Below are 12,152 nucleotides of genomic sequence, written 5' to 3'. Positions count from 1 at the left end.
GATGGACTCTCACAACATGATTCCGACTTAACTTTTACTATGGTAATACTAATTTTTATCACATAAATAAAGTAATTATTTTGTTAAGCCATATTCTAACATGAAAACAGTTAATTTTTATTATGGTACGTAAACAAAATTTGCTAGATATATTTGATTTTGTAAAAAAAAATTTTTACTATGAAAAAGTGTAAAAATTACGTTATATTATTGTTTAAAAAAAAATAACTATAGCATTTAAACTTATAATTTACATGAAGGCCGCAGCTACTACCACATTATAGTAATTTTAAATATAAAATTTTCTCCGTGTACGTATTTTAAATTTAATTATTGAGAACACTTTTATCAAACATCTTCAACTATTCTTGAATCGATGTTATATTGAGTATTTCTCATAATTTCGTTTTTCTACTACAATCTATTGTAATTATATTCACTTTTATTTGCAATTAGAATAGGTTGTGAAAGGTAGGTATATATTAAATTATTTATTTTATATATGTATATTATATACATTAATTTTAGCATTTTATGCTTTATCAGTTTTGTTAAAAGGAAAAGAATCTAGAAAAGTGTCATTGTTATTATCGCTAATTCTATTTATTCTCAAAAAATAATAGTGAATGTTATATTATTAGACCTGCTATATTAGAAATATGTTGCCATAAATTTAGAATTTTCAATATTTAATTTATTTGATTACGAATTTTTGCCATTAAATATTATTTATCTATGGCTAATTCGAACCTCGAGAATGTGCAAGCGGTAAGAATTGATTTTGATAAATTTTCCAAAAAAACAATAAAATCTTTTAATAAATCCGCGGCTTTTTGTAATATAAATGCGTTGTATATTACATTTATTGAAATATATAATTCAATTTTCATAATTAGAAGTTTAAATCTATACATTTTCTGTTGTACATAGAAGATAAGTCTAATAAATGAATTTGATATCTGAACGTAATGCATCGTAAGAACAATTTTGATGGTCTGAGATTTCATGCTGCGCTGTAAAACCACAAAATATATTTTTAGAATTGTGTTTGAATAATGTATTTATTTTTAAATCATGGAAGTATCGAGACGCAGTATTGGTATCTCTGTAACAAGGATAATTCGCCATTGCGAACTGCAGATTTTAAACCGAAATTTTCAAGTCAGTGTAAATCGGTAATTGTACGGCATAAGTAGATTGATTGTTTTCGCTGACAAAGACTGCGCCGTTTTCTCCTTTTTCAATCAATTCCACGATAGCAGTTGCCACATGCTCGGGTCTGTTAAACGGAAAAAAACATTATATAAATCCTTCTTACCCATTAATCATTTCTGTAATTAATATAATCGAATCGCAACAGAGAAAAAGACAACTTTATTTATTTTTAATATTTATTTTTTATGAGAAGAGATATGTTTATACATTAATTTATAATTTAAATTATAATCAGATGTAATATTTTTATTTGTAATAATCAATTTTTGTGCAAATATTAATTTATTACTTTTATATTATTTTAAGATTTATTATTTATTTGTTTTATTATAATTCTTTTTTTAGTACAAAAATAATGTCTTTTGTATGAAATATCGAAATATGCTAACTGCAACTTACGATTGACTCTCCATCGTTGTCATCTCTTTGGCAGCGATCTCGTCGTCAAGTAAGTCCATCGCATAGATCTTGCTTGACATAAACTTCGAGGCCAAGCCAGTAGTTGTAAGACCAGGGCATATTAACAATACACGTACACCTGTTTTCTCGTAGAAAGTCTAGAAATATAAAAAAAATATCAATGTAAGGAAGCCCATAATGCTTTAGTAATTTAGTCATTCTAGCATTCAGCATAAAATAATGGTAGTACAGTACAAATAATTTGGAAACTTACAATTAAAATTGTATTTTTTATTTGTTTATAACAATTTTACCAGTAACGATGAGGTAAATCCAACAATGGCAAAACTTGTCCCAGCATAAATCGGAGCAATCGGATTGCCTTGCAGGCCGATTATAGAGGACATATTGACGATAGTACCGCCTTTCCCTCCCTTATGCTTTCCCATGTGATTCAAGCCCAATATCGTACCACGTACAACCCCTTTCTGATTATAAATATGATGAACCGATAAGAGATACAAATTTAAAATAGAAATAATAAATCAATCCTTAACTCGTGTTACTCACGTAATTAACATCAACCATTGGCTCCCATTCCGCGTCATTCATAATACCAGCATTATTGATAACAATGTCTAGTGTGCCGAATGACTCTATTGCTTTTTTGAAACAAGCTGCAAAAATTATAAATGCATAAAAATGTTTTGTTTGTCGCAAGGAAATATTTCATTAAAATTATATAGATGAATTCAATTAGAAATATAATTTCTCTTTCTCCCGAAATATTATCAGATCATTAGATTAATTAGATAATAGGAGGTGACAATCGACTGAGAAATGTTCAACGTAAATAGTAGATTAGTTAGATTAATTTGCAATCTACAAAATAATTTAAATGGAGTACGAATTTCAGATCGACTGATTTCTTATTATAGTGATTTTTCGTTGTAAGGAACATTAAATACTGCTTGATCACAGAAATAATATAATTTTAAACTTATTTGTTTGACAAATAGATGATTAATACAGAAAATAAAAAGTGTAATTTGCGATAATTCATAACAGGATGAGGCTTCTTATATTATATAATACTATCTACAATACTTGTCAATTCTTCAGCATTCGCTACATCTCCAATAAGAGAAATGGCATGATTCGCACCGAATTCCTTCTCCAATTCCGTAACTGCATTTTCACCGTTCGAATCGGGCAAATCTATGATTGCAACGGCCTGCAATTATTAAAACAAAATAATAAACGGAAAAAAGTTTTGTTGCATTATTTGAAATTCCAGATTCAACCAGAAAGGTACACAAATCTCAAACACTTATAATAATTAAATTTATTAAATATTTTAGTCAAGATAATTAGAAATTCTATTACGATAATCAGAATTCTGATTCATATGATCAGAATTCGTTTTGTTGATACAACTAAAACATTTTTTTTTGTTTAATTACCTTCACTCCACTTCGAAGTAATTCTCGAGCAGTGCAATAGCCGATGCCGTTGGCTCCACCGGTGATGAGCACGGTTTTCCCTTGAATCTCCATCAAAAACGTGTTATGTTCAATATACTTTCGAGAGATAACGCAAATTTCGAATCACACTAACGGAGTGATCCCGTCCAGCACCGATCCGCGAATGAATTTGACGGTATTATTAACGAGAAGTCATATAAGTTGAAATTCGAGAAGTCGATCGTATATGATAAAATATCAGATGCGGATAGAAATCGGATAACACAAGCTCGTTCTCGAGGTAAACAAGATCGGATTTGCGCATCTAGACGAGAGAAGTTACGTGAGAAATGCATGAAATACAATCGAAACCGCTAAAAATATTATAAGAGAGACAATTCATTCATTTCTTAACGCTGATGAGATATTATTATTATGTGAATAAAATTATGTTGAAAATATAAATAGGATTAAATGTTATAAATTAATTATAATAAATTATATTCAATTAATTTAGAAAAAGAAATATATTCTTTCTTCTCATAATTAAATATATTTATGATTTGTTGTTATTATTTAATTACAAAAATAAATAATATATTAAAATCCTTTAATTAATATCGTAGTATAATTCCTACTAAATTATAATTGCTATTTCTTTTGCTATTTAAAAAAAAGTTGAAGGAAATAGCTAGAGGAGGAGGGGAGGAGGGGGGGAACGAGGAAAATAATGAATCTTTTAAAAAACAAATTATAAAAATGTTCTTGTGTGAGAGAAAGAGAGGTAAATATCGCTGGTTCATTAATTTTATTAAAAGGCAATGCATTTATTGGCAATATTAGCAACATACATATCGTAACACATAACAAAAACGAAACACCACTGATCGTTTCATCAATGGAAAGCTACAATAAAGGATTACGCGAACAGGCGTTATCATTTAAAAACAAAACTCAACTAACTAGACATCTAACCGATGTATCAATCGGAGCTTTGCAATTTGCATATCAAATAAATTGTCCCTCGTTTTTCTAATAAGTACCTAATATCGAAAGAACGTGATCGCGTCGAGTGTCGTGCTTGCACTTAAGCTACAGATTCTAATTCTATCTCGCTATACCGTTTCTAAATATTTCTGTCTTCCTCAAAATATTGTAGAAAAATTATAGACACGATTGGATATATAATTTCATTTGTGGAGTAATTGTCCGACGGATTTCGGTTCAATTGTATTCGCGGTACAGACAACTCATGCATGTAACTCTCGAAACATCGAATCGTCGAACTTCAAAGTGGAAATTGGCATAAAGTCAGTTCTCAATTTTGTTATTAAGGTCCTAAAATTGAATAGATTCTAAATATATCCAATATAAAAATTATGTCTAGTTATGCTTTACATTTTAACTTATTATTTCACTTTTGTTGAGTTACATATATATATATGTATATATATATAATTTTATTCTTTCTTAGATGTAATTAACAGATTTCCGACATTTCGTGAATTTTGTAGATTTAGAGTTACTTGCATTAGTCATCATAAAAGTGTGTAATCTTTCTTCCTTCCTTTTTTGTACGCTTCGAGACCGCGAAAATAAATGCTTATTTCTTTAATAATTCTATTTTATCTCTCATATACGCTCTCCCCTCATCTTCCTCACACAAGCAATAAATATAGAGCGTGTCTATTATACTCGACCTGAAACGCGATTACATTACATGCAGCATATATCATTAAACGGAATGGCGTTAAAGGAATCGTCGATATTACGACACGTGCATTAGAGAAATGAGTAAGTCACGCGACGGTTACAGAGTGCGGCAGGATTGAAATATCATTGCGATAATTTCCATTCTGATACGATACACAGGTGTTAACAACGCTTAGAAATTCCTACAAATTTCTCGGACTCGAGAATCCTCGGCTGACACGAGCGTTGTTGAGGCCTGCATGTGCAAAAATCGACGGAAAGTTGCAACGCGGGTGCGGGACGGAAGCGAAAGCCATTGTTTTTACATAATTTTTGTAAATATTTTTGTAATTTTTTGTAAAGATCGTGCGGATCTTTTTATTCTTTTCTTTTTAAATATCGCGATTATCTCTCTCTCTCTCGCGTAATTATCAAATCCGAAGACTCGCCGCGTTCTCTGTCGCGGGTTTCTGTTAACAATAAGTATATAAAACGTATCAAAAGGATCGCTTTCTATCAAAAATCTGAGATGATGGATGAATCTCGAATAATGCATTTGTTGTTATTAAAAAGAAAAATAGAAAACGCATCTGTCTTTTAAAAGTTTTGGTACGAAAGTACAAATAATTACGTTTCGCTCGCGTTTCCGCCTTTTTGACGGCGCGATGGGATCCTATATATCTCGATACAAATTACAGTTAATTGTGTGGTATGACATAGATATTTGCAGCGAAGCGAGGAAGAATCGTTGCACGCGCTCGGGACCTTCTTAGTGCTTTGAAAAACTGATCTCGTGCGGTGGCTGGTCCTTCTCCACCATCCACACGCTTCCGCTCTTGCCGGTGCTGAGCACGTGTATCAACGCCTTCGCCACGTGTTCCGCCCTGCAACGTCAGTTGTCTTTTACAAATTGTTTCTATCATGCTAATTTTAATCTACATTTCTGTACTTGGAAGAAGACAGATACACAGTAAAAAATCGTGCATCCGTATGTTAAAATTTTCTTGTGTTACCACATTTTGATTACAATTGTTTCAATTAATCTATATATCTCAAAGTCAATTTAACATCTAAGAAAAATTAAAGTAAATCTTAAAATAATCAAAATATTTTATTAACATTTTCTTACGAGTTACTGCAACTACTCTTCTATGTATACTTATTTTATATGTTAGTTTTAAATCACCCTTAAAGTCAAAATAATAAATATAAATGTAAAGTATTGTGTCAATTATTTAACATTATTAGTTCGCTAATAAATAACACAAGACGAATGGGTTTAACTTAAAATTTAGAGTGGATCTCCTGGGACATGTAAAAAATGATAAAATTAACATTTTCTTTTTTACTGTGTATTATGTAACATCGTTACATGTAAAATAACTTTGTTCTTTACGCTATAATTACTTTTTTCCTAAATTGTTAATTAAAAAAATTGTGTTTTAAAATAATACCAAGGGGTTAAAAAATAATAATTGCTTATTATTATTTATGTACTTGATTTTTTAATCATGAGTTATTTATTCACAATTAAGTTGAGAGAAAAATTATGTGAAATATATACCTTTGAGGAATTGATGAAACCATGTCTCTTTGCCAGGCATCCTCATATCGAGCCAAAAGAAGTTTTCTATTGACATCACGTACCAATTTAGTATCTGTAGCACCCGGACAAAGTGCCATCACCTTAACTCCAGTTAAATCTACATGATATTGATCCTAAAAATTGAAAAGAAAATTAGTACATCCTTTCTATAATTAATTTAATAAAAGAAACGTTTAAATATCAGTTAATAAGTTATTAATTTATATTTTCTCTCTCTCTAAATCTTTGAACGCAAATTTTTGAGTTCCTTGTTCAACTTCTGTAAATAATGAAACCATTGAAAAACCGATGATTTTTGTTATTCTCAGATAATAGTTGCAATCAATAGATAAAATCGAGATATCTAAAAGAAACTTCTTACCCCAAAAGCTCTGGTGAAGCTGACAAGAGCCGCTTTTGTTGCAGAATAAATTGGTACGCTGACGTAAGGGTTAATGCTGACGTTGCTGCCAGTATTGATGACGACACCACCTTGGCCACCCCTATCGGTGCCCATAAATCGTTGAGCAAGCAAAGTACCGCGTATTACTCCATTCTATAATTATATTTGTAAAAAGATCTCAATTTTTACCGTGCATATAAAAAATATTACTTTATACGGAACACTTTAAATTTAATAAAGAAGCACAAACATAAAAATACATAAAATACGATATAGGATCATTTCGATTGTAATAGAAAATAAACGAGAAAATTAAAAGCGAAGAAATTAATTTTTATAAGAAGTAAATCTTTTAACGCATTAAAGATTAATTTTTACAAACATGTTATTGGAATGGAACATGCAAGAGAACGATTTCAAGGAATCTATTGCATATTTGCTTACAAGATTAATGTCTACTTCAAGCTCCCAAAATCGGTCATTCATGATACCAGCATTGTTGATAACGATATCAATATGACCGAATTCTGTGATCGTTGTCTGAAACGATTCTGCAAATTAAATTGCATTGTATGCTAAACAACAGTTGCATTACAAATGAAAATGATATACATATGTATATACGCGTTAGTCACTTATGCGGTGATTTAGAAATAAATCGACGATAGATTAGAAATCGTGAACGACTATCGCGAGTTATCGTACCTTCGAATTGCAGATAATCCGTGACATCGCACTGTGAAAAGATTACACGACCTTTACCATATTTTTCGGATAATGTTTCTACCAATTTCTCTCCTTCTTCAGTATTTATATCACATATAGCCACCTGTATATAATAAAAAATTACTAAATTGTCAATAAAGTTCTCAATTATCTTTCGGTTTCTATATACAAATTTATTTAGAAACTATATATAATATGTCAGAGTTATATTTCTTAAAATAAATCCGAAAAAAAAACATTCCCATTGTGTGCTGGATACGGCAATTGAAGACCTCGATGCCATCTAAACTAATAGTCTCAAGATTAAATTCGGTAGCACACTGACGGTTATTAAACATGATGATCTTTATTTCTAAGAATAATTGTCATTATTTCGGAATAAATTTATGTATAAAAAATTATTTTTATACATAAAAACCGAAGGATGATTCAAACCTTTTTTGTAATTTTAGTATTTTACATAAATTTTACATAAATTGTATATTATATGAATTGTTTGAAAGATATAAGATTCTTGCATACATAATATCAACTGTTTCAAATTGAAATCTTTATTGATAGAAATTTTGTTTACGCTACTAGAAGATTAAATAATTCTAAAAGCAGAAATAATATATTTATCAATAAAAAAATTGATTACATAAAATATAATATTGTATAACATAACGAAATAATAAAACTATTCAAATAAATATTTTAAAATAAATAATATAATGTGTATATTTATCATCAATTTAACTATATATTTATTGTCAATTATGACGAATTTTTTTCTCAAAGACGCAAACAATTTTTTCTCTGTCTGAAAAGTCTAAATATAAATCAAATGTTTTGAAAAAAAATATGCATTGAAAGATCTTTGGAATGCTCGTTTTGCTTGAAATTCCAAGTCGTGAAAACAAAACATGACTTTGAAAAATTAAATAGTGACATTATAAATTTTTCTTTCGAGAATAGTTCTACGATACAAAAAGTATGAGACTATAAAGGATTATTAAATATATATGTTTTCTTCTAAATTATAATTTTATAATGTACCTTGGCACCCTGATTCAACAGTTCGGTGGCATACGCTTTACCGATGCCGGATGCAGCTCCTGTTATTAGGGCAACTCGCCCTTTTGCTTCCATTTTCTTTAAGTTTTTATCTTTTCTCGTACCTGAAGGTATAATTGGACAATAACATATCAGTATTCTTGGATTAATGTTTTTAATTAACAAGAAAGATATAATATTGTGAAAAGGATTGTACTTGTTTAGCGTGTTTAAATTTTAATTGGAAAATTTGGACGAAGATATTAGCATATTGAATATATACAAGAATCTTTTAGCTGTACAACATCAGTTAAAAGTATCAGCCAAAAAATCAGCTTAAAAAATCAATATTAACATATATCTGCCAAAAAATTTTTACATTATAAATATGTTTATAAATATGTGTCCGTTAAAGTAAATTTAATTACTATTTTAGTTAAAATTAGCACACTAAAAATTCTTTTAAGTTTTTAAATTTGTTTATTTAACTTTGGTATCAACAAGCTTCGTGTATTTTTTATTCTTTCTTTGTTCTATTATATAAATCTATTCCATTCTTTAAACAACGCTAATGTTGCTTCTATATTATGCATTATTAATTATTTTATCACTTTACATAATTGATCGTATTGTGTAAAGTGATAAAAATTTGTCTTATCTATCTTATATCTTATATCTTGTTATTTCAAGAGGACAAAAAAGTGATAACGTTTTTTTAATGAATATTTCAATTTTGAATTCCTCCACATCTAACTACGTGTCTGTTATTTCTTATAAATCTCAATTCTCCGTTTTATAAATGATTAATTCATTCCTACGTATTCCAAGGGCAGAGGGCATTCACGCTTCAAGTACACCATTCGTCCACCTGTCACTTCGACTAGTATGTCGGCACCAACGAGAAAACAATTAAGATACTGATATACCAGCAATCGCAAATATTATTCACACTTTTCATTCCGATATTATAGGGGGAATTTTTTAAATTCAATTTCACACGCCAAAATTCCGATATATCACTGAACAAACGCTCACAGCACAAGTCCTATTATGCGTCATCTGATTCTCTACCTCCGTCGAGATAAAGTTCATTGGCTCGTTCCGTTCTCCGTATTATACCTTTTCAATTTCTCCACCCGTGCTGTGTGTGACGTTTTGCAATATAAGCGGGATGAAACGAAGCTGGTTAGTTGGCTAGCTTGCGATGCTCAGTGGTTCGGACGTCACGTCTTTCCTCCGTCAAAAGGGTGAGATTGACGGCGGCAAAGCAGTTCTGGGAAGGTGTGGTTGGTGGCTGATAGTGTACTGGCTGACTGACGGTCGAGACGGTCGGGGTGTACACCCGGTATAGTCCGATATTGATTGGCGCGTCTGCGTGCCATGCGGGTGTGCGCGACGCCGGCCGGTGCGTGCCCTTCATACACGTGCGTAAATGCTTGCTCTCGCAATCCCTTGGCAAACTATCCGTCGGTCCCGTGGTCCCTTTTATTTTTAGAAACATCACCGAAAAAGCGACCGCGCCCCGAAAGTGAAAGTTTAAAAGTTCTTTTCTTGAAAAATTGCAGAGATCGTATAGAGCAAATTTGTTTGATCTCGAGGAGAGAAAAATATATCTTCGTCTTTCTCGTTTTAATATTTTATTATATATATTGATTTTACGATTATTATGCTGTTGTTGTATTAATTCATTTAATTTGGACTTCTCTATAAGAGAATACAAAATGTTGTATGTTTAGTCTGATTAAAAATTTAGACAGTTGAGTTTATTTAAGACAGTTTCATCTATTATGATTGTCTATTAAACTGTCGATTAAAAACTGTTATACTTATAAGTTAGAAAAATCGTTAGAAAATTGTCACATAAATTTACAAATACGATTGATAATATAATAATTTATGTACTGCACAGGGGATATGACACATCTGCGAGATAAAAGTTGATTTAATGAGCACTTATGTTTGTCATTTAAGTTACGCAAACCATTTGGATATACACACCTAACATAAAAAAGGCGCAATCTTAAATATATTAACAGTTACTTCTTTTATTTTAAATTTCACATGTAGAATACATAAATCATTATATATTTTTGTGTATTCATATAGTTATTGAGATATGTCGATATATATTAAATAGTTACTTATTGAATATTAAAAACTTGTACTTAGTCTTTCTTTTATTTTAGATTGTTTTAGATTTTACATGCAATACATAAAACATTAACATGCTTATTAAGATAACGTTATCGATATGTCAGTCACAAACAATTGCTTCTTGAATATTTAAATCTCGTACATACTATTTGCATGTTCTTAACATAGCTTACTAATCAGTAGAGTATAATTAATAAATTACTTGATTTCATATACTGTTTAATGGATTGTGTTCCGTAAAAAATTATCATTAATCATACTATATATAGACAAAGACTATTTTTTAAATTTTGTCAACTCGGAAATTCTGATTTTAATGTGACTCTGCATTCATAGCAGTAAATAAATGAATCTGAAAATTGACATCAGTTGGGTTTAAAAAATGTTTTGGCTGTACAATAAAAATATCAGCCAAAAACCGACTGAAAAGGCTAATATAAACTAAAAAAAATTAGCATAAAAGTTTTTATTATAAATACTCCCTGAAACCAATTGCAAAAAAGAAATATCTTATAAATTATAATAGCTTTATACTATTTAATAAAAAATATATATGTGTTTTACAATATAATTATCGTTAAAACTCATACATATTTTATTAAACATAAAAAATAAATATTTTTAATTAAAAAATTAAAGTTTGTTAGAGCAATATTTCGGTGAAGGTCCGGTAAAACAATAGTGTCTAAAATTCTCATTTTAATATAACTTTGCATGTATGTAGAAAAAGTAAATAAAATATATATAATAAATAAATAAATTTGATTGATGCTATTTTAAACTTTTTTTATCTGTTTAAAAGCAGTTTTAATGAATCAAAAGAAATCTGCTCTACCTATAGGAGATAATTCATTGTTTTCAAGCATGTAGGTATATGTTTCACATTTTAAAAAGTATTATCAAAATATAAAAATTTCTTTCTCTTATATATTTTATTATTACATCTGCTATTTATTTAAAATTTAAGTATAATTTTCTTATTGGTTTAAAAATCATTTAATTTTTTATATATATTAATAAAATTACTTATTTTTTATATACTAATAAATATTTGTGCACACACAAAAGTTTATTTGAATCTATATACTTATTTAAAAATTATTTAACTAAAACTGCAATAAAATAGATCACTTTATAAAGCTAATTATAATTTATAAGCTAAATTTATTTACTGATTTCTTTTTTGCAGTTGGTTTCAGGGAGTATTTATGATAAAAACTTTTATGCTAAAAAAATTAGTTTATATTAGTCTTTTCAGTTGATTTTTGGCTGATATATTCTTATTGTACAGCCAAAACGTTTTTAAAACCCAACTGATGTAAATTTTCAGATTCATTTATTTACTGCTACACAGAGAGAATTTTTCGTTATTTTTTACCGCAAAATTCATTACAAATTTCATCATGTTTGGTAATAAGCTTGGGACAACTTGACAATAACGAAATATTATCAGTAACGATAGATTTTTTGAAATATACAA

At 29.3% G+C, this 12,152-nt stretch overlaps 1 protein-coding gene across 1 annotated transcript; it reads right to left on the bottom strand.

Moving 5' to 3' along the window:
- Nucleotides 1-830: 830 nt before the first annotated feature.
- LOC108760883 (peroxisomal hydratase-dehydrogenase-epimerase) lies at nt 831-9,720 on the bottom strand. Its single transcript, XM_018507152.1, has 13 exons — nt 9,638-9,720; nt 8,522-8,643; nt 7,463-7,586; nt 7,202-7,308; nt 6,737-6,910; nt 6,334-6,488; nt 5,542-5,653; nt 3,078-3,209; nt 2,722-2,848; nt 2,185-2,291; nt 1,929-2,102; nt 1,615-1,772; nt 831-1,279 (listed from the first exon to the last, which is right to left on the bottom strand). Exons 2-13 carry the CDS (start codon nt 8,612-8,614, stop codon nt 1,144-1,146), a joined length of 1,599 nt encoding a protein of 532 aa, XP_018362654.1. The 5' UTR covers nt 8,615-8,643; nt 9,638-9,720; the 3' UTR covers nt 831-1,143.
- Between the last annotated feature and the right edge of the window lie 2,432 nt (nt 9,721-12,152).

The sequence above is a fragment of the Trachymyrmex cornetzi genome, unplaced genomic scaffold, assembly GCF_001594075.2.
Source record: "Trachymyrmex cornetzi isolate Tcor2-1 unplaced genomic scaffold, Tcor1.1 scaffold230, whole genome shotgun sequence".
Classification (NCBI taxonomy): Eukaryota; Metazoa; Arthropoda; class Insecta; order Hymenoptera; family Formicidae; genus Trachymyrmex; species Trachymyrmex cornetzi.
Note: the sequence above shows the minus strand (reverse complement) of the source record. Positions and strands in the feature narration are given on the sequence as shown.

Coding starts and splice junctions, on each gene's coding strand:
- LOC108760883 (XM_018507152.1), bottom strand. CDS start 8,614: ATGGAAGCAAAAGGGCGAGTTGCCCTAATAACAGGAGCTGCATCCGGC. Junction 7,309..7,462: donor GGATTATCTGCAATTCGAAG/GTACGATAACTC, acceptor TTTAATTTGCAG/AATCGTTTCAGACAACGATC. Junction 3,210..5,541: donor AGATCAGTTTTTCAAAGCAC/TAAGAAGGTCCC, acceptor TTCGAAATTTGC/GTTATCTCTCGAAAGTATAT.